At 40.3% G+C, this 22,094-nt stretch overlaps 1 protein-coding gene across 1 annotated transcript in view; it reads left to right on the forward strand.

Annotated features, from left to right (window-relative positions):
• Positions 1 to 22,094, forward strand: part of LOC136869374 (hapless 2) — a 216,952-nt gene that overhangs the window by 20,335 nt on the left and 174,523 nt on the right. Inside the window, exon 2 of the mRNA XM_067144842.2 lies at positions 10,374 to 10,499. Coding sequence (XP_067000943.2) covers positions 10,374 to 10,499 — 126 coding nt within the window. The remainder of the gene's footprint in view (positions 1 to 10,373; positions 10,500 to 22,094) is intronic.

Genomic DNA, 22,094 nt, shown 5'->3' on the forward strand with positions numbered 1-22,094 from the left:
AAAGATAATAGGCAACTTGATATATTTGGAGTGTACAGATCGGGAAAGGGTAGCACTGATGCGGATTCGGAATTATTTGATAGGATAGTCAGCTATGTGGGAAACGACATGGAAAGAAATGTGATTGTAGCGGGAGATCTGAATTTGCCAGATGTCAATTGGGAAGGAAATGCGAACGACAGGAAGCATGACCAACAAATGGCAAATAAGTTAATATGGGAAGGACAGCTGATTCAGAAAGTGATGGAACCAACCAGAGGGAAAAATATTTTGGATGTGGTGCTGATAAAACCAGATGAGCTCTATAGGGAAACTGAAGTAATAGATGGTATTAGTGATCATGAAGCTGTTTTTGTGGTAGTTAAAAATAAATGTGATAGAAAGGAAGGTCTTAAAAGTAGGACTGTTAGGCAGTACCATATGGCTGATAAAGCAGGTATGAGGCAGTTTCTAAAACGTAACTATGATCGGTGGAAAACGGTAAATAAAAATGTAAACAGACTCTGGGATGGGTTTAAAGAAATTGTTGAGGAATGCGAAAACAGGTTTGTACCTTTAAGGGTGGTAAGGAATGGTAAAGACCCACCTTATTATAATAGAGAAATAAAGAGACTAAGAAGGAGGTGCAGACTGGAAAGAAATAGAGTTAGAAATGGCTGTGGAAGTAAGGAGAAATTGAAGGAACTTACTAGAAAATTGAATCTAGCAAAGAAGGCAGCTAAGGATAACATGATGGCAAGCATAATTGGCAGTCATACAAATTTTAGTGAAAAATGGAAGGGTATGTACAGGTATTTTAAGGCAGAAACAGGTTCCAAGAAGGACATTCCAGGAATAATTAATGAACAAGGGGAGTGTGTATGTGAGGATCTTCAAAAGGCAGAAGTATTCAGTCAGCAGTATGTAAAGATTGTTGGTTACAAGGATAATGTCGAGATAGAGAAAGAGACTAAGGCCAAAGAAGTAATAAAATTTACGTATGATAACAATGACATTTACAATAAGATACAAAAGTTGAAAACTAGAAAAGCGGCTGGAATTGATCAGATTTCTGGGGATATACTAAAGACAATGGGTTGGGATATAGTACCATATCTGAAGTACTTATTTGATTATTGTGTGGCCGAAGGAGCTATACCAGATGAATGGAGAGTTGCTATAGTAGCCCTGTGTATAAAGGAAAGGGTGATAGACATAAAGCTGAAAATTACAGGCCAGTAAGTTTGACATGCATTGTATGTAAGCTTTGGGAAGGCATTCTTTCTGATTATATTAGACATGTTAGTGAAATTAATAACTGGTTCGATAGACGGCAATTCGGTTTTAGGAAAGGTTTTTCCACTGAAGCTCAACTTGTAGGATTCCAGCAAGATATAGCAGATATCTTGGATTCTGGAGGTCAAATGGACTGTATCGCGATTGACATGTCTAAAGCATTTGATAGGGTGGATCATGGGAGACTACTGGCAAAAATGAGTGCAATTGGACTAGACAAAAGAGTGACTGAATGGGTTGCTATATTTCTAGAAAATAGATCTCAGAGAGTTAGAGTAGGTGAAGCTTTGTCTGACCCTGTAATAGTTGAGAGGGGAGTTCCTCAGGGCAGTGTTATCGGACCTTTATGTTTTCTTATATATATAAATGATATGAGTAAAGGAGTGGAATCGGAGGTAAGGCTTTTTGCGGATGATGTTATTCTCTATAGAGTGATAAATAAGTTACAAGATTGTGAGCAACTGCAACGTGACCTCGAAAATATTGTGAGATGGACAGCAGGCAATGGTTTGTTGATAAACGGGGCTAAAAGTCAGGTTGTGAGTTTTACAAATAGGAAAAGTCCTCTCAGTTTTAATTACTGCGTTGATGGGGTGAAAGTTCCTTTTGGGGATCATTGTAAGTATCTAGGTGTTAATATAAGGAAAGATCTTCACTGGGGTAATCACATAAATGGGATTGTAAATAAAGGGTACCGATCTCTGCACATGGTTATGAGGGTGTTTAGGGGTTGTAGTAAGGATGTAAAGGAGAGTGCATATAAGTCTCTGGTAAGACCCCAACTAGAGTATGGTTCCAGTGTATGGGACCCTCACCAGGATTACCTGATTCAAGAACTGGAAAAAATCCAAAGAAAAGCAGCTCGATTTGTTCTGGGTGATTTCCGACAAAAGAGTAGCGTTACAAAAATGTTGCAATGTTTGGGTTGGGAAGAATTGAAAGAAGAAGAGCTGCTCGACTAAGTGGTATGTTCCGAGCTGTCAGCGGAGAGATGGCGTGGAATGACATTAGTAGACGAATAGGTTTGAATGGCGTCTATAAAAGTAGGAAAGATCACAATATGAAGATAAAGTTGTAATTCAAGAGGACAAACTGGGGCAAATATTCATTTATAGGAAGGGGAGTTAGGGATTGGAATAACTTACCAAGGGAGATGTTCAATAAATTTCCAATTTCTTTGAAATCATTTCGGAAAAGGCTAGGAAAGCAACAGATAGGGAATCTGCCACCTGGGCGACTGCCCTAAATGCAGATCAGTATTGATTGATTGAACTGCGCTTTTCCATACCTAGATGAGTGCAAGCCCAGAACACACTTAATCCTAATTTTCTTCTCACTTTCTATAACTTGAAGTGCAGTAACATTGTAGTTACAACCACTAAGCTGTCTGTACTGACCAAACCTTCTTTCCAGATTGTCACTCTGAAACTTCCCTAACAGTAAATAATTTGGTTTCACAGTTTCAAATGAAAATTGGATAATTTTTAACAGGACAGTTGTGGTATGTACCAAAGCTCTTGAAGTGTCAATTGTTAAGTGACCATGAATCAAATTTAAATCATCCCAACTGCTTACCCACTGACGTCACTGAGGTATGCTCATGATGTGAAATGCGCCGCTGTGCTGCGCACGTAGCGAACGATAAATGGGACACGGCGTTGGCGAATGGCCCACTTCGTACCGTGATTTCTCAGCCGACAGTCATTGTAGAACGTGTTGTCGTGTGCCACAGGACACGTGTATAGCTAAGAATGCCAGGCCGCCGTCAACGGAGGCATTTCCAGCAGACAGACGACTTTACGAGGGGTATGGTGATCGGGCTGAGAAGGGCAGGTTGGTCGCTTCGTCAAATCGCAGCCGATACCCATAGGGATGTGTCCACGGTGCAGCGCCTGTGGCGAAGATGGTTGGCGCAGGGACATGTGGCACGTGCGAGGGGTCCAGGCGCAGCCCGAGTGACGTCAGCACGCGAGGATCGGCGCATCAGCCGCCAAGCGGTGGCAGCCCCGCACGCCACGTCAACCGCCATTCTTCAGCATGTGCAAGACACCCTGCCTGTTCCAATATCGACCAGAACAATTTCCCGTCGATTGGTTGAAGGAGGCCTGCACTCCCGGCGTCCGCTCAGAAGACTACCATTGACTCCACAGCATAGACGTGCACGCCTGGCATGGTGCCGGGCTAGAGCGACTTGGATGAGGGAATGGCGGAACGTCGTGTTCTCCGATGAGTCACGCTTCTGTTCTGTCAGTGATAGTCACCGCAGACGAGTGTGGCGTCGGCGTGGAGAAAGGTCAAATCCGGCAGTAAATGTGGAGCGCCCTACCGCTAGACAACGCGGCATCATGGTTTGGGGCGCTATTGCGTATGATTCCACGTCACCTCTAGTGCGTATTCAAGGCACGTTAAATGCCCACTGCTACGTGCAGCATGTGCTGCTGCCGGTGGCACTCCCGTACCTTCAGGGGCTGCCCAATGCTCTGTTTCAGCAGGATAATGCCCGCCCACACACTGCTCGCATCTCCCAACAGGCTCTACGAGGTGTACAGATGCTTCCGTGGCCAGCGTACTCTCCGGATCTCTCACCAATCGAACACGTGTGGGATCTCATTGGACGCCGTTTGCAAACTCTGCCCCAGCCTCGTACGGACGACCAACTGTGGCAAATGGTTGACAGAGAATGGAGAACCATCCCTCAGGACACCATCCGCACTCTTATTGACTCTGTACCTCGACGTGTTTCTGCGTGCATCGCCGCTCGCGGTGGTCCTACATCCTACTGAGTCGATGCCGTGCGCATTGTGTAACCTGCATATCGGTTTGAAATAAACATCAATTATTCGTCCGTGCCGTCTCTGTTTTTTCCCCAACTTTCATCCCTTTCGAACCACTCCTCCTTGGTGTTGCATTGTCACTGTCAGTCAGTGTATCTCCGGACTGTGCTTTCACTGGGGTGAGAGAGATGACTTCCTTAAAGGATCCAAATGCAGAATGCATCATGAAAGCTTGTATTGTTCTTGCTTCTTGTAAAGGGCTATTCTTGGCTTGACCAATGAGTACTCCGTTCTTGTACCCAAGAGAGGGATTCACATAAATTTCATCAAGACTTAAAACTACATATTTTTCAATGTCTGATAAATTCCTTGTCACTCGGTAAAGAAAGTTTCTGTTTTCCTTTTCCGAATTAGGTGACACTTGTAAATTTGCTGCTAATTTTTCAAGGTACTTAGGGTGTGGTAGTATCAGTGTACCACTCTCACGCAAAGAACAATAAGCAGCATGAGACTGACAGTTCAACATAAAGGCAAGAATCAATGTACTTTTTGAGTAACTCTTTTTCCTTTTAGTACAAAGTTCGAATTGTTCCCTTAAGAAAACAAGGTTAGATGAGAAGTCTGTGCTTTCACTGCTAACCTCACAAAACTCTATGAGCTTGTCAAGCATTTTAAGTACATTACTTTGTACACATTCAACACTACTAGCAGTGGCTCCTGTATAATTTAATAAATATTCATTTAGCTGAGACCACTTGGAGATTTTACCATCAGCTAAATATTTAATTTCTTTGACTGACACCTGATAACTATTAACATATACAGTCACATGCATATCCTGGTGAATTTTTAGTAAATTACTTACATTTGGCAAATCATCCAGATTTAATCTGTATATGCAAAGAAATTCATTACAGATACTGATCTGCCATACTGACATGTCAATTTTGGTATGAAGAAGGGATCTTAAATGATTAAAGTCAGCTATTAAGTCATCTTGAAGCTTTGATTCCTCCAAATCTGTTTTCCTCTTGTTTTCCATACTCTTAATTTCCAGTCTCCTATCTTCAGGATCTTTTCTTTTTACACTCTTTGATGACAAATATCTGGGCAAATTTGGGAAAATAGTTGGACATGAATTAGGAAGAAGTTCATTAGGTTTAGGTGGTTGTACAGTTATATTGCCTTTACCATCACAAAACTTTTCCCCTTTTGAAAAACTATCGTCTGTGAAATGTTTTTTACACACGACTGAATCCTTACCAGGTTCCCAATTATCCCGCTTAACTTGACGAATCCACTTTTGTTGTAATTCCTCATCAGAAGGAAACCTAAATGAGGTAACATAACCATCCTTTTTGATGTCATAGTTGCTACGACACATGGGAACACAACATTTTCTGGGCATCTGCAAGTACACGAAACGTGTTATTAATAACCCAAATTCGGGCATGCCTTCACGTATTTCGATAATAGGTTCTACGTATGTCACTCAGTCACCTACCTTGTTACATATACTCGAACATATCCATGAAAAATACAAGTAAACACAACACGAAGTTCACTACACATCAACATACACAGATAGCTCCCGCGCTTTCGCCTCCGCCTCCGCTGGACGTTGCCAAACTTACATGACTCCGGCTTGTAAAATGTAGACGGCTCTGACAAGCCCGTACACTTAGCCAGACATGCCTACGTTTCAAATCGCCCGCGCCTACTATTCAAATTTCCCGCGCTTGTGACGTTACATTCACGTGACCGGCAACAGCTAATCATCGCAATTACCTTCGGACTGGCAGTAACATTCCGTTCTGTTTCCCTTTCAAGCGTTGTTATTTATTCAACTGTTCTACTATATTACTACGTTTTCCATTTTATAACTTTCCCTAATAATGAGCAACCGTAGGCCTATACGCACATTACAATTATTTTAAACCAGATAATATACTCATAACGTAAACTCCTTAATGTTACCTGAGAATAACTACTAATGCAACCCACAATCATACAGTGCACTACAGCTCAGTTAACTGTGACGTCACACCCTTATGGGTGGGGTGGGGGCTAGAGTAACATCCAAGTATCCCCCGCCTTTTAAATATGCGACTAAAAGGGGGACCAGGTGCTCTCAACTTGGGAGCGTGAGTTGGTGTCCGCTTTTCCCGTAGCTGAGTCAGGCAATGCTCCACTTACTTGTGGCAGGCTCCTCTCTTTCATCTTTCCCATCCGACTTCCCTTGTCAACACTTGTTCCTTTCTGACCCTTGCAATATTTAGAGGGGGGCTTCAAAAAGTAAGTTACACATTATTATGGCAGGCCAATTGTAACTTTTATTGAATTCTGCACTATATTAGAAAGTGACACAGATACATGTCACCAAGCCTCTGTAAATAACGTTCTAAACGTTCTACCAATCGTTCAGTTCCTCGACAATGGAAATCCGCTCCTTGTTCGCGGAGCCACTCGAGAACCGCTCTGCGAAATTTCTTATCGTTTTAAAATCTCTTTTCCCCCAAATGTTTCTTCAGCTTGCTGGACAGATAGAAATCGCACGGTGCAAGGTCCTGGATTGTATTGGCGGGTGCTTCGATACTTCCCATCGAAAAAAAAAAAAGGAAGCGAAGCTTGTGTTGTGTGCGCCATGTGGTGTGTTGCATTGTCGTTCAAGAGAACAATGCCTTCGCTTAATTGTCCGCGCTGCTGCTCTTTGTGGCGTTGCGCAGCGACATCAGTGTTGCACAGTAAGAATCGGCATTAATGGTTTACCCTTTGCCATAAACTCTGTGTACATAACTCATTCAGAGTCGAAGAAACTGTGGCCATGGTCTTCCCAGCTGATGGCACAGTTTTGCATTTCTCCGTTCCATAGACGGTCTCTTTGTTTGAGGTGTAAAATGATGCACCCATGTCCCATTGTTCGTAATGATGTGGTTTACGAAACCATTGCCTTACACGAGAATAACCCTGAAGGAAGTCCAGAGACGCCATAAACCTTGCGTCTTTGCGTGCAGGTGTCAGTGATCGCATAACACAATTTCCGATACTGCAGACGATCTCGAACGATGGAATGAACACTTCGTATTGAGATGCGCAACTGCTGAGCAATGTTCGCGATAGTCAGTCTGCGATTGCTGCGAATCATTTCCTCGATTACCTGGACATTGTCATGCCTGTGCGGCCTTGGTGAAATCGTTGGCACCATTTAGCTCTGGCTGGACGTGACATTGCATTTGGTCCATATACCGCCAGAATTTCACGGTGAATCCCTGAGCCAATTAGACGTTTTGCCCTCAAGAATTGTACTGTCCCGTGTACTTCAACTTTGAAGTACGTTTCCAGTTGTTACGGTCTTTGTACTTGATAGTGTCTTTGCTTACTATCAACCTGCTAGAAATAACGTTGTAATTGAGATTTGCGTTTAAGAAAGTGCCCTTGATCGGGACACTGGACAACAAGATATCAAAGTACCCAGAACTGACAGAACACAACCGCGCAGAGTGCCGAGAAGCGTGCAACGTGAGAATATTACAGTTCAATACATCATGTCAACATTACCGTAAACAGTGCAATTTAGAGCTCTATACATGTGCATAAACAAGTTAAAGGGCCGCTACCCAAGAGTATTGCCGTAGTAGGTACCAGTGAAAACAGAAGTAATAGGGGAAAGGAACTCGTGAAAGAGAATTTTGGAAAACAAGTTTGGAAATAACAAACATATTATACCAATCTCAAAGGGTAACAAATTATATTTACATCAAAACTAATAGTATGAACCAGCATAAGGCGTAATAAAAAGCGTTAGGTTCGATTTTAAGACACGTAGGTGATACCAATTTTAATTACATCGTCATAATCGAATTCCTAAGCACCAATGACTACAATCTTTGGACATATGTTCCGACACTGCAATTAGGGGAAAAAGAAAAAGAATGGAGGGGGGGGGGGACCCATAAATTCTGAAAATCAGTTTCTTTGCATTATATTACACAATACGCTAGAAGGGAGGTACATCAAATAAAGTTTCAGACTCGTGCCAGTAGAATACAAAGTTGCAAGATAAGCTCACAAATTGATACAATATTTACAATATGACATTGTAATGTAACCTCATGCCAAACAATTCAAGAGATTCAGAATTGAAATAAACCGATCTCCAGTTTCAGGGACTGATCCTTTTGGTAGATTTTAAAAAAAAAAATTCTAACAAACGATCCCAGAAGGGATTAAAACACACACACATACGCAGAAGCGATAATAAAATAGAAGCTAACCGATGAACATACAAATTAAATTAGCAGACCACATCTTTTGAGCAAGCGCCATTTTTACGCAAAATTAACAGATAAATGGGATAAGGAAAGAAATAAAATAGATAGAAGATAAAGGATAGAATGAGGAAATAAGAAACGGAGGTATGGGATAGGATAAGGATCAAGCCGCCAAGTCCCCAGCACTAACAGACGCGATGCAAAAGTTCATCACAAAAGTAAGGAATGTTTATGGACTAGAATATTAGATCAGCTGTCCAGTACACCATTTTTCACCACATTTTAGGAATATGAATGTCCAAAAGGCAGAACATTTGCGCTGCATGAATACTCAGAAGTATCCTGAAGGGAGCAAAGTTCAATTTTCGTTACTACGGCGAAGCCCAAGTATAGGAAGGTAGGGCACGTTAAATGATAGAAAGAAACAGTGTCTGCTCACCCTTAATAGGAGTCCAGTACGAAGTTTACAAGTAAAATGGACACGGCCCAGCCGTGTGGAGAGTTCCAACTCCCACTGTCTTGAACAAGGTTATACCACAACTGACCTGCCGAATGAACGACACAAGGCCATATATATGTATGCCAGCGGGGTAGATCGAGAACATACTATAGGCGTGACGTCAGAGTGGATGCGCCATACAGGCAAGCAGTGACAGCAGTAATACAAGCAGCCGGGAAGCAGACAGTTCGTAACCGCAGACGGAGAAAAGAGCACCAATTCGAAGGGGAGAATTTTTTTTAGTAAGGTAAGCACAAACAGCTCGCAACACAGTTGACGCGCCATTTCACTCGCACTCTGTGATGCAGCTGTTATTATTACCGCAGCAGAACTGTGTCTGCAGAAAGCCCGGCACATGTACTCTCTTCTGACCATGCACTACTTTTGTTCCGCAATGGTCTGTGAGTGGGACGACATGTGTAACTTAGTTTTCTGAAGTCCCTACGTAGCTTTGTGAGGCCTAGGGACCCTTTCATTTTCACGCCCTTCGTGACCCTTGTCTTTCTTTGGCCGGTACCTTAATTTTTCGAAATGCCGGACCCCTTCCATTTTATCCCTCTGATTAGTGTTAATAGAAAATGTTTACCCAGTTGTATTTCCTCTTAAAATATTAATCACCACCACCACCGCACACCCCTTTGTCAATGCAATGTGTTCGCTTCCCGTATAACCACTCTCTGCGTTTCCCAGCATCTGCACACCACTTCATTACACTATTGTCATAACTAGGGCTCGGAAGTTAAATACCTAAAGATTGCCTAAAAGCGTCTTGTAAATAGACCTAAATGTATTAAAAAAAAGGACGTAAAAATGCGATCCAAATTCACTCACAATTTTAGTTTTAATTACATGTTTAATGAGGGAATATCATCATCATCATTAATGCCCCACTCCAATCGCCTGTGTGTGGTTAACAAGCCTCCTCCACTCCTTTCTGTCCTTCCACTTTTCCTGCTCCATTACTTCGGCCACATCCAATCCGGCTTCTCTAATGTCCTTCCAAATCTGATCCATCCACCTTCTTCTCGGTCTTCCAACTGGTCTCTTTCCCTTAACTTCTCTTTCCAATTCCCTGTCCGGCTCCATGGCTAAATGGTTAGCGTGCTGGTCTTTGGTCACAGGGGTCCCGGGTTCTATTCCCGGCAGGTTCGGGAATTTTAACCATCATTAGTTAATTTCGCTGGCCGAAAAGAGGCAAAAAAAGGACAAATAAAACCCACCATTTTCTGGCCTACAATGACCCAGAATGAACATAATTATATTCCGTTGGGACTCGTCTTTTTCACCTATGTTCTTAAAAATTTTAATGAAGGAGTATAATGTTTTAAAATAAAAAAATTCTGGTGGTACTCAACAAACAGTTTTTCCTCAAGTTTCGAGCCCTAGTCATAACCAAACTCGTAAAATGAACTAGACTTGAAGGAACTGTAACTGTTTTGTGCACTGTCTCTGGAGAGTTCAGGTTTTGTTGTCTTCCATTCATGGAACGATTTTATTGTCATGTTTGCATTTGAAGTCTAAACAACTAAATCCGTGTATTTTCTTTTGAGGCAGGTACACAGTATATCGTGTGCGAGAACCCGTGACAGAGCATGCAGTCCACATTCAGCTGTTTGAAAAACACAGCCTCGTAGATGGGACTGTGTATTGGAGAGACCTCACGAGAGGAAATACGGTCAGGTAAGACTAAACATCTCCGTAAACATCATAAATGATTTTCTTCTCATAATTCACGTATATATACAGAGGTGTGAAAATTATTAGACTCAGCACTAACCATTTCTTATTTCCATTGTCGCATTATGTATTACTTGCCTGTCCATAGAAATCTTTTTGTACTGCAGTGGAGCTCCTTTATGTTTTACTTGTTGTCTGTTTAATTATAGAGGGAAAGTTACATTTTCTTGCAATTACATCAGTCAATAGACTCCTCCATCAACATGAAATAATTCTAATGTTGAGGATTTTAATTTCTCTTTTGAGTGCAATCAGATGAAATGGAATTACATTAAGTGCTTCTGTGATATTTTGCTTTACTTGTGGGCCATTAAATCCCTGTGCTTTGTACTATTTACAATCCAAATTCTTGAAAACTTGTGTTGTAGGATTAGCAAAAGGCAAAAGAGAAATATTTAACCTCAATATAATATTGTTTTAAATACGAATAACACAGTATTTTACGAAGTTTAGCAAGTCGGATGAATATTTGACTGAAAAGGAGTTCTATGGAACAAATAAGAAAGACATGTGAGGGCAAAATCTAAAACTAAGGCAATTTAATGTTTTGACTTATCCTTTGAGTGTAATGATTTTCACACCTCTGCAATATAATATAATATAATATAATATAATATAATATAATATAATATAATATAATATATGTACAAAACATAATTTTTCTTCTTTTTACGATTTCACTTTCACTTCTTCTCCTTCCGCCACGTTCCGCATGCTAGATGGGGTCGCAGTTATCTACCGTGTCAGACAATCGGCGGTGTTTTAAGGCCAGATGCCCATTTTTTAGTATTATGGCGGACAGTGCATAGTCGCGCAAAGTAAGGCTCCTGATTAGCATGAGTTTGAAGATGTTGTTTTGCCGTGTAAACGATTTGTGTCGCGGGTAATTTTTCCTCGTATTGTGCGTATACGGAAGTGTCAAATAAGTAATGCTTGTGATTATCATCTACCAGCAGACAAAAATATTATGCCACCTAAAGTGAAGCAAGTACCATTAGAGAGCCTGGTCAAGCAAGCCATCCAGGACACGCTGCGGAGGAAAGACATCCTGAGCACGCTAGTCAACCTAATAAGTGGCGAAGGTAGTTGTGGAACAATTGCAGGAGTTTGTAGATTTCACTACATAGGTAATTGACGACTTACGGAGTGCTCTCTGTGATAGGGACAAAGTCATAAAAATACCAGAGCCTCAATTACAGGAAAAGACAGAATATCTGGAGCAGTAAATGTGGCGCCAATGCTTGTGAGTGTTCGGAGTAGCTGAGTCCGCGCATGAGAACACAGACGGCATACTTTTAAATACAGCAAACTCCCGATTATCCGGGTGTGGATTATCCGGTTTGCGGGTTATCCGTGCACATCCAAGATTTCTTGTATTTTTATTTCCTTTATTTTTGTCACGAAATTTTGAATAGGCCTACGTGTGAACTCTCGACTGCAAGTGTTCTGGAGGCATGCTTTGTTCGAGAACTAAACACTGAACAATGTACTGTAGAACAGTTCTTTGTTGGTGTTCTCTGATAGCAGTCATGGCTACGAAGCGAAGGTAAGTACTGTTAACTTAAAAAAAAAAGGCTTGAAGTAATTGAAAAGTTAAAGAAATTAGAATTAATAAAGAAATTAGCGAATAAGTATGATAATGGTGTATACTTTTTGTACCTCAAGTGTTTTTTCAACAATAGACGTTGTAAGTTTTATAATGGCCTACTTGATTGATACAAGTGTTTCTTCCAGTATTGTATGTTCTGTATTATTAAAAGTTTCGTTGTGCATTCAGTTATCCGTGCGAATTTGTCTAGGATAATCGAGAGTTTGCTGTATTGCCCAGGAATTAGGGGTCGATCTCTGTCTAGAAGACACTGATAGGTCACACAGAATAGTAAAAAGAGAAGGCTCTGAACTTTGGAGTGTGGGTTGGCGACCACGGGGCCCTTATCTGAGTCCTGACATTGCTTCCACTTACTTGTGTCAGGCTCCTCACTTTCATCTATCCTATCCGACCTCTCACGGTCAACTCTTGTTCTTTTCCGACCCCGACGGTATTAGCTTCCCTAGGCCTAGGGAGTCTTTCAATTTCACGCCCTTCGTGGCCCTTGTCTTCCTTTGGCCGGTATTTTCATTTTTCGAGTTGTCTGATCCCTTCCATTTTTCCCTCTGATTAGTGTTATATAGAGGACGGTTGTCTAGTTGTACGTCCTCTTAAAACAATAATCACCACCACCATTATATAACTGTGAAGTTTGTGTCTTTTCGGAAGAGGAATGCAATATTAACAAACAAGAAAAGACTGAAGGGCACAAACAAAACTATCCGAGATCTCACTTCTCTGATACTGAAGCTCCTCCAGGAGGCAAATTCAAAGTACGGAGTGAAAAATACGTAGTTGAAGGACGGGACAGTTTTGGTGAAAAGAGGTGACAGGAAATTTCGGGTCAAAACTCGCCAAGAACTAAACATCATTTAATCATAAGCCTAAGCTAAAACGAGGCAAAATCTCTAATTCATTAGGAATACTGATTGTAGAATTTTAAAATATTTATTAAATTTTATTGGCAACTTAGATACCAAATTCCAGGAAACTGCTCTAGTTAGTATTTAGAAACTGTCAAACTGGAATTTTTTATGTTAAAGCAAGCAAATGCCTGTAATTACAGCCATCAAATCCCCCTCCTCAAACTTCAATCTCCCCTTCCCTTTCTTCAACTGCCCCAACGGCATTCCTCCTGTATCTCCAGGCTCCCTGCTGGTGGGCCACGTAAACACACAGAGCCTGCTTTCCCATTTCACTGAATTTTCAGAAATATTCTCTAACAACGATATCCGCGCAATATTAATATCTAAGTTCAGATTAAAACCCAAAATGTTACGTATGGAGAGTTACAAGCTGATAAGAAAATATAGAGTAAGAAAAGGTGGGAGAGGCATAAAGATAAATCTGCGTAGCAATATTGCGTTAAACGAAATACGCAAAATACCAAATGAATTTCACAACGCCCCAGAATTCTTATCTATAGAACTGCAAATTCGCAGTGCTAAGTGTTTACTGCGTGTTCTGTATCGTGCCCCGGAGACGAGATACGTTGAAGACCTGGAGCAAGCACTGCAGGGTCAATTAACCAGGTACGAGCATGTATGTAATTTTAATGAGAGACATAATAAAATGTGACTCTGCTGAATATTTAGACGATTGAAATCATGTTCACCTCACTCAATATGACGATTCTTCCCTTTAACCCCGCACACCATACAGCTATTTCCCAAGCACTACTGGATCTAATCATTACAAACAATAATGGCAGAATGCAAACTCGTGGACAACTGCCAGGTTTCGGACCATCCCGATATGACTTTATTTAAGTAATATGCTCACTGAAATGACCCAAATATGAGCGTAAATTAATTGCCTTCAGACTTAAGAAACCTATACGAAGAGGCGTTCATCAAGAACGCACTCAGGACACCATGTCACAACGTACAGCTTGTACATGACAGTGAAGACAGAATAATCTTCTTTAATGCACTAATTTTAGCACTCTATGACAAGCATGCCCCCATACGGACAGCGTGAGTAAAACGAAAACCATCACCTTGGTTGACGCAAGACAGGGCAAAAACTGAGGAAGGAAATTCAGATTATAAATATTATATAAAAATTATAACCTTAGAAAAGTCGAAAAGTACAGAACAATTATCATTTGTCCGTTGTCCGCTTCTACTTGAATGCCATTTGTAACTATTATTAGTCCTGTGGTGGTGCTGTGGTTGGTCTAAATCCTGATTGTTTGTCGAGTAATTTATTTGTTAGAGTAATTTATCTGTTTGTGAACGACCTTTTCTAATTCAGATCATCAGGAATGCTATCCATACGCCATACATATGACATTTAAAAAATTACCATTCTGCCAGTGTATGGAAAAGATTTTGCAACTTTGATCTGACAAAAAAAAAAAAACGAGGAAAACACTGACTTTCAACCAATTTGCATACTTCCTTGTCTTAGTAAAATATTAGAAAAGGTCGTTTACAAACAGATAAATTACTCTAACAAATACTCGACAAACAATCTAGGAGGAAAAGTGTACAGTTTAATAAGGACAACTTTGTAATTGACACCAAAAATAGATTTTCATCCCTTAGGGAAGTAAGCGATACGCAAGGTACCGGTATCCGTATAGGAAGCAGTCAAACGTATAGCGCAAAATCCGTTACGAGAAGCGGCAAAGTTAGGCCTAAAATCCCACACAGTGCACCGGCGAAAGTATCGAACGTTCTTATATTTGGTGATAGCCAGGCGAGGGGAATTGCGGAGAAAATGGTCAATGAAGATATTGCAGCATCGGCAGTCATCTATCCTGGGGCCCCAATGAAGAAGGTATTGGAAAACACGGAGCAGGCGGCAAGAAATCTCGGAAGTCGTGATGCAGTAGTGATCATCGGCGGGACGAACGACGTAGCTCACAACGACGCTAAGAATGTTATTTCTGAACTTAAATGTACACTAGGTAAGCTGACTCACACTAACATCTTTGTAGTGAACGTGCCCCACAGGCATGATTTGATTAGAGACTCGTGTGTGAACATTGAAGTGGACAAAGTTAATACAGATATGGTTAAAATTTGTAAACATTTTCGTAATACACAGGTAATTGATAGCAGCAGTTTCGAGAGACACTGTTACACAAAGCATAGCCTTCATCTAAACAACTCAGGTAAACGAAAGATAGCAAATATTGTTCTAGATTTTATTAATCATAAGATATGTACTATAAAAAAGGCAACTCCCTTGAGTTATAATACTGACCAGGAAAACTAGTAGAAAGAGCCAGCTGTACTTCAAGCTGGCTCAGCCAACTAGTAATTGAAAGTAAGGAATTTCAAGTTACCCAATTGCAACAGTCAATTTTTAGGGAGGAAGGGGGTCTGAGATTGCTCTTGGTAAACTGTCAGAGTGTAGTAAATAAACAATTAAAATTCGGTACATTGATGGAATCTTATGAGACTGATGTGGTGATAGGAGTGGAATCGTGGTTGAGAGAAGGGGTGGATAATAGAGAAGTATTTCCAGAAGGGTACACAGTCTATCGTAGAGACCGAGGAGATAAAAAGGGAGGGGGGTGTTTATTCTGGTGAAGGAAACATATTGTTCACATGAATGGTTTAAAGATGAAAGGGATGAAATATTAGGGATAAAATTAATTTGTGATAATATGAAGGAGGTGGGAATTATAGGAACATACAGGCCAGGAAGAGAGGAAAGAGACATGGAAATATTTGAGAAAATAATAGATTATACTCATACAAACAATAATAATGATGTGGTAATAATTGGGGGAGATATAAACTTGCCTGCGGTTGAATGGAATGGAGCTGCAAGTGAAGCCCATGAACAGAAACTGGCAAATAAGTTAATTTGGGAGGGAGGATTTACACAAGTAGTACAAGAACCAACTCGTCTCAATAACTTACTAGATGTATTCTTGGTTAAACCATGGGAAATTGTTGATAAAACTGAGGTAATTGAAGGAATAGGTGACCATAAGGCTGTAATAATGGATGTAGGACTGGTACCAAAAAGGCTTAATAAGAGGGTCACACAAGACAAGAAATTGTACAGAAAAACTAAAGTTGATGAATTTGGGACTTACCTTAAATCACAATTCAGTTGTTGGATAAGTGAAGGGAGTAATGTGGATACACTTTGGGCTAAATTCAAAGGAATCGTTTGGGAAGGAGAGAAGAGATTTGTACCTGTTAAGAAGGGTAAAATGACCTCAGACCCTGTTTATTATACAAGGGAAATAAGAAAATTAAAAAGAAAATGTAGAATAGTAAACAGGAAAATCAAAGAAGGTAGGGAGAGTAGAGAAAGTAGAAAACAGCTAATGAGGGAACTGAATAGAGTAAAAAAGGAAGCAAAAGAGAATTATATGAATGGCATTCTTCAAGAGCGTAATGACCACAAAGGGAAATGGAAAAAGATGTATTCATATATCAGGAATCAAAAAGGAAATGGAATGCAAATTCCTACAATGGTGGGAGAAGGGGGTGAACACTATTTAACAGATACTGAGAAAGCAAACCTCTTTAGTAGGGAATTTAGAGATTCAGTAGATTATTGTCAGGAGTTGGACACCGAAACAGAAGTTACAGAGGGACAGACACAGAGGGAAACAAGAAGCTTCTCGTTCACAAATGAAGATATTTTCAGAGAAATCCAACTGCTTCAGCAAGGAAAAGCAGCAGGAAGTGATCAAATTACTGGGGAGGTGATAAAGACAATCGCGTGGTACATAGTGCCTTATTTAAGATTTCTCTTTGACTATGTCATAAATAATAGTGTAATACCAAAGGAATGGAAGGAATCTATAATAATACCAATTTATAAAGGAAAGGGTGATAAAAGGAAACCAGAGAACTACAGACCAATCAGCCTGACCAGTATAGTTTGTAAAATACTGGAGAGCTTAATATCAAAGTACATCAGAGGGATATGTGATAATAAAAACTGGTTCATGAGGAGCCAGTATGGATTTGGAAAGAAATTTTCTTGTGAGGCACAACTGGTGGGATTTCAGCAGGACATATCAGATCAATTGGATTCAGGAGGCCAGTTGGATTGCATAGCCATAGATCTTTCCAAAGCCTTTGATAGAGTGGAACATGGAATATTATTAAATAAATTGGAGGGAATAGGATTGGACGTAAGAGTTACACGTTGGGTAAAAACATTTCTAAATTCAAGGGTTCAGAAAGTCAAAGTAGGAATTAACGTATCGCAGGAAGAGAAAGTTTGGAAGGGAATTGCACAGGGTAGTATAATCGGTCCGTTACTTTTCTTAATATACGTAAATGATTTAGAGAACAATATAACATCAAAAATAAGATTGTATGCAGATGACATAATTGTTTACAGGGAAATAAATACCATTGAGGATTGTTCAGAATTACAAAGGGACCTTGAGAGTATCCAACAATGGGTTGAAGAGAATAACATGAAAGTTAATGGAGGCAAATCAACTGTTACAACATTTACAAACAAGAGTTTTAAAACTGAATTTGAATATACTTTGGATGGGGTAGTTATCCCAAAAGATGGCAAGTGCAAATACTTAGGTGTAAGATTTGAAAGTAATTTGCATTGGAAGGGTCATGTGGATGACATTGTTGGGAAAGCATACAGATCGTTACATGTCATAATGAGGCTACTTAAAGGATGCAACAAAGAATTAAAAGAGAAAAGTTACTTAAGTATGGTTCGTCCATTATTGGAATATGCAAACAGTGTTTGGGATCCTCACCAAGAATACCTAATAAAAGAAATAGATAGTGTGCAGAGGAAAGCAGCAAGGTTTGTAACAGGGGATTTCAGGAGAAAGAGTAGTGTATCAGAAATGTTAAAGAAACTAGGGTGGGAAACTTTAAGTAAGAGAAGGGAGAAAACTAGACTTATAGGTTTATATAGAGCCTATACAGGAGAAGCAGCATGGGGAGATATCCGTGAGAGGCTTCAGTTGGAAAATAATTATATCGGCAGGACTGACCACAAGTATAAAATTAGAAGGAATTTTAGCAGAAGCGATTGGGGTAAATTTTCATTCATTGAGAAGGGTGTGAAGAAGTGGAACAGTTTACCAGGGGTAGTGTTTGATCCTTTTCCAAAATCTGTACAGATATTCAAAAACAGAATAAACAGCAACAGAGTGTTAGAGGGCATTCGACCAGTGCAGGTTAATGTAAATAAAAAATGTGTGTGAATAAATTAATTCCATCCCCTGGTCTAAGGAGTTTGGACTCCAAAGTAGGGGACTGACTGTAGGGGTGAAGTACAGTGGGGACTTCGAGGGCCCTGAGACCGCTACGGTAGCTTTGAAGGCCCTTCAGGAACTCTGAAAAGTGGTGGTAAAAGGGGCTCTGGTTAAGACGCAGCAGGTCGTTATGCTACTTAGGTTCCAGAATGGGTAAAGAAAAGAAAAAGTAAATAAATGCAATGTCAATTTTAATCTTATACCAGTTGTACAGTATCATTTGAAGTAATTCCACATACTGTACATCAGATGACTATATTTGTAAGTAGTACAGGAGATATTATAAGTAGAATTTTGTAAACAATGTAAATTTATTGAGGATGAGCTGTATGTTTAATAGAAAAAAATTGTTAGCGTAAATTATATAATATTGTATTATAGGAAAATTTTATTCTCTTGTTAATTTAATATTTAGTGCTTGACAATAATGTATTTTAGTGTACCATTTGCCACCGAGGTAAACACGTCATTTGCAAATAAAGAGATTTTGATTTGATTTGTTTTGATTTGATTTAGACCAACCACAGCACCACCACAGGACTAATAATAGTTACAAATGACATTCAAGTAGAAGCGGACAACGGACAAATTATAATCCTTGTAGCTTTAGGCCCGAGTAAAGCATTTGTCTGTGTCGATAAGGAAATATTATTAGCTAAACTAAAATCACTAACATTTCCTTCTAGCACACTTACGTGGCTGTACTCGTATTTAATCGGGTGAGAGCAGTGCGTGTCAGTAGGCACGAAAGTATCATTCTGACAACATACTGAACTACTGTACAGTAGGCGTAGTTTAGGGCGCCGCTACTCTTTTCATTGTGCTTATATGACTTACCAGAATATGTGAAACATTATAAATACCATTTCTATTCAGATGAGAGACAACTAACTATACTGTACATGTTTATTCAACTTAATTACTCACCTGAAACAACTCGTGAACCGATCAAGATATTGACATCCTGTTTTCACATTCAGTAATCGTAACAGGGGGCTCATATTCGTATTTACAGTATTTTTTCATGGTGTTATTATTTTCTGAGATATTGGTACTTTCTTTTTTAAATGCAACTATACTACCTATTTTCTATACCTAGCCTTAAACCTACAAACATTACAAATTCAGCACCGTGATTATTTTGAAAAGCAGACAAGTACTTCTCGAGAAAATGTAATGTATTCGAACGTGCTTCATTTGCTAGCTTTGGGCTGCCCTGTTCGATTCACGCTACGTATGAAACACGAACTAGCTGCTGATGTAAAAGGTTACTTCACCTTCTTCTGAGAGCTAGGTATTTGCTCTGCTGTGCTCATAAATACACTATATAAAATGTATGACTTAACACCTTTAATATCGCCGTAGGTAACAGGTAAAGGAAGAACGGATATGCGACGGGTTCTACGGGACAACATTATTATCCTGAGGTGACATTAAACCACACAAGACCGAACGAGCTAGCTGCACGGTGTAGGCCGCTTAGCTGTTAGTGTACGTTCGAAAGACGGTAGGTTCGATTCTCACCGTCGGCAGCCCTGAAGATGGTTTTCCGCCGTTTGCCATTTCCACACTATTTTCGCTTTAATTAAGGCCATGACCACTGCTTTCCCAGTCCTGAGTTAGTGCTAACACTAGGAAAAAGAAAACCATACATCACTGACGTCAGGAAGGACATATAATTGTAAAACTGGGCGAAATCGACATGCGTGACACGGATCGCAACATATCCCTACCAAGTTGTGAGGAAAGAGGCAGAGAAAGGAGAAACATTAATAAAAATAAGAAAAGAAAGAAAGACCTAATACGAATGTTTTAAAGTAATGGTGCTAGTGGAAGTGAATGTTATTTTAAAAAGTAGTGCAACTGGACAATCACCCCTTCTTAACACTAATCAGAAGAGAAAAGAAGTGGGTTCGATTCTTCGAAGAATAAACAAAAGAACAAAATGAAATTGAGAACCTCCCTAGGCTTCGCAAACCGAATGCCATCGAGATCAGAAAAGAATAAGGGTTTACTAAGGGAAGTCGGATAAGAAAGGAAACCGTCGCATATCCGGTATTCTTTTACTTGTTACCATTCAGCCAAGGAGCCGGACCGTTGTTAATTACGAGAGCCACTGAACAAGTTAGGCAAAGAGACCTCTCATTACGTAAATATAAATTTCTCCCGTTACGGACGACAGTTATATATTTTGAGTAAGATGGAGAGGCCTCACCCGCGAACCATGTGACTTTGCCGGGGTGTGGAGGCTTGTACGTCCCAGTGAAGCAGTAGTCGAACCGTACGTGCAACCATGTCGGATACGTATCTGTCGAGAGACCAGACCAACAAATGGTTTGTCGAAAGGGAGACAGTGGCCATCCAGGAGTGGAAAGGGCAGATGTGTAGCTAGCTAACTGATAAGGTCTTGTAATAATATTTATCGTGCTTTAGCTATGTTGATTGTTACATGGCTGGAAGCAATGGGAGACTGCAGCCGTTACTTCCGAGGACGTGCAGTTGTCCCTGAATGTTCGAAGGATGTTCTGATAAAAGCTTCTTCCTAGGTAAAATAGTCCCCCATTCGTATCTCCGGCTGGGGTATTATGCTCCAGTGGCAGAAATTGCAATTAAAGGCACCAAATCAATGAGTATATAGCTATAGGGCCTATACAGTTTATGAATAGTTTATCTTCATTTATTGTTCAGATCTCTTACTTTCAAGAAGCACTGCATGAACTGCAAATCGAAAGTCTCCACCAGGAACAATCTTTTACGGAAAGTGGCCGGATCATAGTGGGGTAGCCAATCTGAAACCATCCGAACTTCTGCAATGGCACTATGCTATTCTGCGGCAGAGTATGCGTGACCTGTTTGGTATAATTCAACATATGCCAAACAGGTGGATATAGCTCTCAATGAAACTTGCAGAATTATAACAGGTTGTTTGAAATCCACTCCAGTTGAATGGCTCTACCACCTTGCAGGAATAGCACCTCCTTCTGTTCGAAGAGAACTAGCTGCGAACAAGGAAAGAAAGACAGTGGAACAGGAAAGGACCCATCCTCTATATGGGCATGAACCGCATCTGCAACGTTTAAAGTCAAGGAAGAGTTTTCTCAGAACCTCAAAGGAACTTACAACTACTACTGAAAAAGCCAGGTTGCAGTTATGGAGGGCTACATCCTACCTTCCTCCTGGCTGGATAAGATTTTCTGAAACTCTACCTCCTGGCTACGACGAAGAATGGATGACCTGGAAGTCCCTGAATAGACTGAGATCTGGAGTTGGCAGATCCAAGGTTAATTTGGCAAGATGGGGCTACATAGATCAAGAAAAAATCCAATGTGAGTGCGGAGAAGACCAGACCGTCCAACATATGCTCCAGTGTCGACTATGTCCAGCCTTCTGCACAGAAGATGAACTATATCAAGCATCAAAAAATGCATTGGAAGTGGCCAAGTTTTGGCCAAATGTAATATAGTAATTATAACTGTGTATAACATGTATGTTTCTGATACGAGAATAATAATTTATTGTTTGGAGGCCTCATACTTGTTGGAATGTTAGAAGTTTGAATCGTTGTGGTAGGTTAAAGAATCTGGAAAGGGAAATGGACAAAATAAAGTTAGATGTAGTTGGTATAAGTGTAGTACGTTGGGCAGGATATCTAGTCAGACGACTAGATAATTATCAACATAATATCAAACAAGGGAAATGCAGGATTTGGTTTAATAATGAATTAGAAAACAAG

The sequence above is a fragment of the Anabrus simplex genome, chromosome 1 (assembly GCF_040414725.1).
Source record: "Anabrus simplex isolate iqAnaSimp1 chromosome 1, ASM4041472v1, whole genome shotgun sequence".
NCBI classification, from domain to species: domain Eukaryota; kingdom Metazoa; phylum Arthropoda; class Insecta; order Orthoptera; family Tettigoniidae; genus Anabrus; species Anabrus simplex.